We start from the raw sequence: 2,521 nt of genomic DNA on the forward strand, positions 1-2,521 counted from the left end.
GGCATGCAATCAGCGTGACCCCAGTCAGCCGCTGTCATAGCCACCTTCAAGCCAGAGTAACTCTCCAAGGGATTTGTTTTCGCCCCGCGAAACTCTAAAAATGTGGGGGCTGCCTATGGCGGTCGCGTCAGGTCGTGCGTCGTCTCTCCGCTCTGAACCAATTCGTGGGTGTCTGCAGACCTGGTCTCCGTCTCCGCGCGACCGGAGATTTCTGTCCACTCAACTATCGTCCGTCTCGTTAGGAGGTGGAATTGATGAGGAAGGAGCATAGAAGCTAAACCCTGAACGGTATCGGGCCATGCCTTGCATGTCCATAGGCGGCGCCTGCGTTCGCAAGGAGTCTAGCATCTCACTGGCAGCTTTGCTGATTGACTGCGGAGTTGTCAAGAACGAAGATAGCTGAGCATCAACGGAAGAGGAAACTTCCCAAAGCTGGCTATCCAAAGGTTGAGTGGGCTGATATAAGCTCAATCCTTCCATTGCGTCCGCCACATCTGCTGCCGTTGCGGAGGCTGAATCTGGAGCCGGAGGCCGAGGCGAAACCCGTAAGCGAGGGGGCCACGCGCTAGACCAGGGTGTTGATGGCGTTTGTTCGGTTACGCCAAACTGTGTTGTAGCTTCCCTTCTTCCCCATGGTGCCTCCAACGTTTCTGCAGCCGCTGGCACAGTTAGACTCGCGGCCGGAAAAGGAGATGCTGCAGGACCAGGAGGGGGCCGAGTACCGCCGCGTAGGAGAACGTCTGGAGACAGTGCTGGCACTGCAATATCCAGCTCATGCAATTGCTGACCGCGAGACGAGGCAGTAGTGGGTGCCTGGTGAGTGATTGCAGGCTCAGTTGTGCGTGCTTTTGCCGGACTGCCATGTGTTTCCTCTTTCAGAGTTTTGGACGGTCCCATCCCGGACGACCTGCTGCTCGCTTTAAGGCGCGGAGGTACCACGCTGCCTCTGCGAGCGCGTCTAGCACGCCTTGTTCGAGCTGGCGCGCCCTCTCCAGAGGCTCCATCCATGCCGAGCGAATCGCTTTGTTCTTCTGGGGATACTTCTGTTTGAAGAGAGGCCTCTAACAAATCGCCTTCAGTTTTATTCCAGGGCTTTCCCACCCAATTTTTACCCTTAATTAGATCCTCATATTGCTCTTCGAAACTTTGTTCGGGTCTCTCGTCTAAATCTTTGACTTTCAGCGGACCCACTAGCTTTCCCCGGGAGCGGGTCTCTTCAGCGATCCGCAGGTAGTGACTCAAATGCTTATTTTTAAAGACCTGATCACGTCGGGTGTAGACGACTCGTGTCACTTCATCGACGAAATGAAGGGTGACCTCCTCGGTAACTTGGGTTCCTGAGTGTTCAGACTGCAAAAGCGACGCAACGGCAGCCTCTATAAGCTCTAGTGCCAGTTCCTGAAGCTCAAGAAGCTCCTTCAGCATCTGTGTACGCACTTCAGCTGCGAGTGGAGGGTTCTCCACGTCAGTTCCCCAGAACTCTTGAGCGTACCGCTCCATTCGAGATGCATGCTGCAGTTGCGACTTTCTGGCTTGTTGAAAGCAAGCGAACCTTACTTCCTTGGATGCTTGAACAGCTGTCTGAAGGGCCTCCACCTTTTGCTCCTCAAACTCTACACCCAACAATGCCGAAAGAGCAGCGACTTCTTGAATGCAAAACCCCAGGAAAAGGAAGACTACCTTCATACTAAATGACTGCGGGACCAAAACGGCAGCCGAACGGCAATCTTTTGTCACCTGTATCAGCCTTTGCACCACACCTTCAGCCCGCTCTAGCAAAGCAAGTTCAATGGCACCACTGGCACCGGCGGCTAACAGGCTGCCGTGCACTTCACTTGCCCCGCAGAGCGTTGCGCGCCCCGCACCTTCCCCTTCAGCAAGAGACCTCAGAGGCCCGTTTCCAGGGTTGTTCACAGCAGTGATCTGACGATGGCAACGGAGTATCACAAACGCCACAGCAACGGCAGACACGAGGAGCAGAGTCGTCAGCTGGAAGCTTCGGCCTAGCGGCCAGGATCGACCCTTGACTACGGCGTGACGGGTAGACGCAGGCGCATGAGAGGCCCATTCTTTCAGGGCTTCCTTTCCACTGTCCCATGGCGAAGGAGAAATGCGCATCCTACCGACGGTTGCAGCTCCACCAGGACTTGAGAAGGATATCTCCGTCTGCCCGTTCATAACAGTTAAGCACTGAGTCCTTCCCTCCGTTGGTGTATACCTTTAACGAGAACCGAAGGAAAACTGTCACGAATTGAGGTACTACATCTCAGGAAGCACGAAAACCGATGCTGCGCAACCCCTAAGTGTTTCTAGGGAATCCTCCCGCGCATTCATCCCCCAGGATGCGACAACAATTTAGACAACAGATCGCCGAAGAGACATATGGTATCACTTGACGTGTAGTAGGAGTGTTGGGGAAGGCACGAGCCAGCTCCTCCCACGAAAGAATACACCGTATGGATTGCGTTGGTGACCGCCGTATACAGGCGGAGCTGAGCATTGCGTCAGTGCAGAGATACGT

At 54.7% G+C, this 2,521-nt stretch overlaps 1 protein-coding gene across 1 annotated transcript; it reads right to left on the minus strand.

The window, feature by feature from the left end:
- Positions 1–219: 219 nt before the first annotated feature.
- Positions 220–2,178, minus strand: EMH_0075930 (uncharacterized protein; the record flags this gene model as incomplete). The annotated part of the gene is made up of 1 exon (XM_038022730.1): positions 220–2,178. One exon carries the CDS (start codon positions 2,176–2,178, stop codon positions 220–222), a length of 1,959 nt encoding a protein of 652 aa, XP_037878584.1.
- Positions 2,179–2,521: the final 343 nt, after the last annotated feature.

Source organism: Eimeria mitis, genomic scaffold (genome assembly GCF_000499745.2).
Source record: "Eimeria mitis Houghton genomic scaffold, Emh_scaff4543, whole genome shotgun sequence".
NCBI lineage: Eukaryota > Apicomplexa > Conoidasida > Eucoccidiorida > Eimeriidae > Eimeria > Eimeria mitis.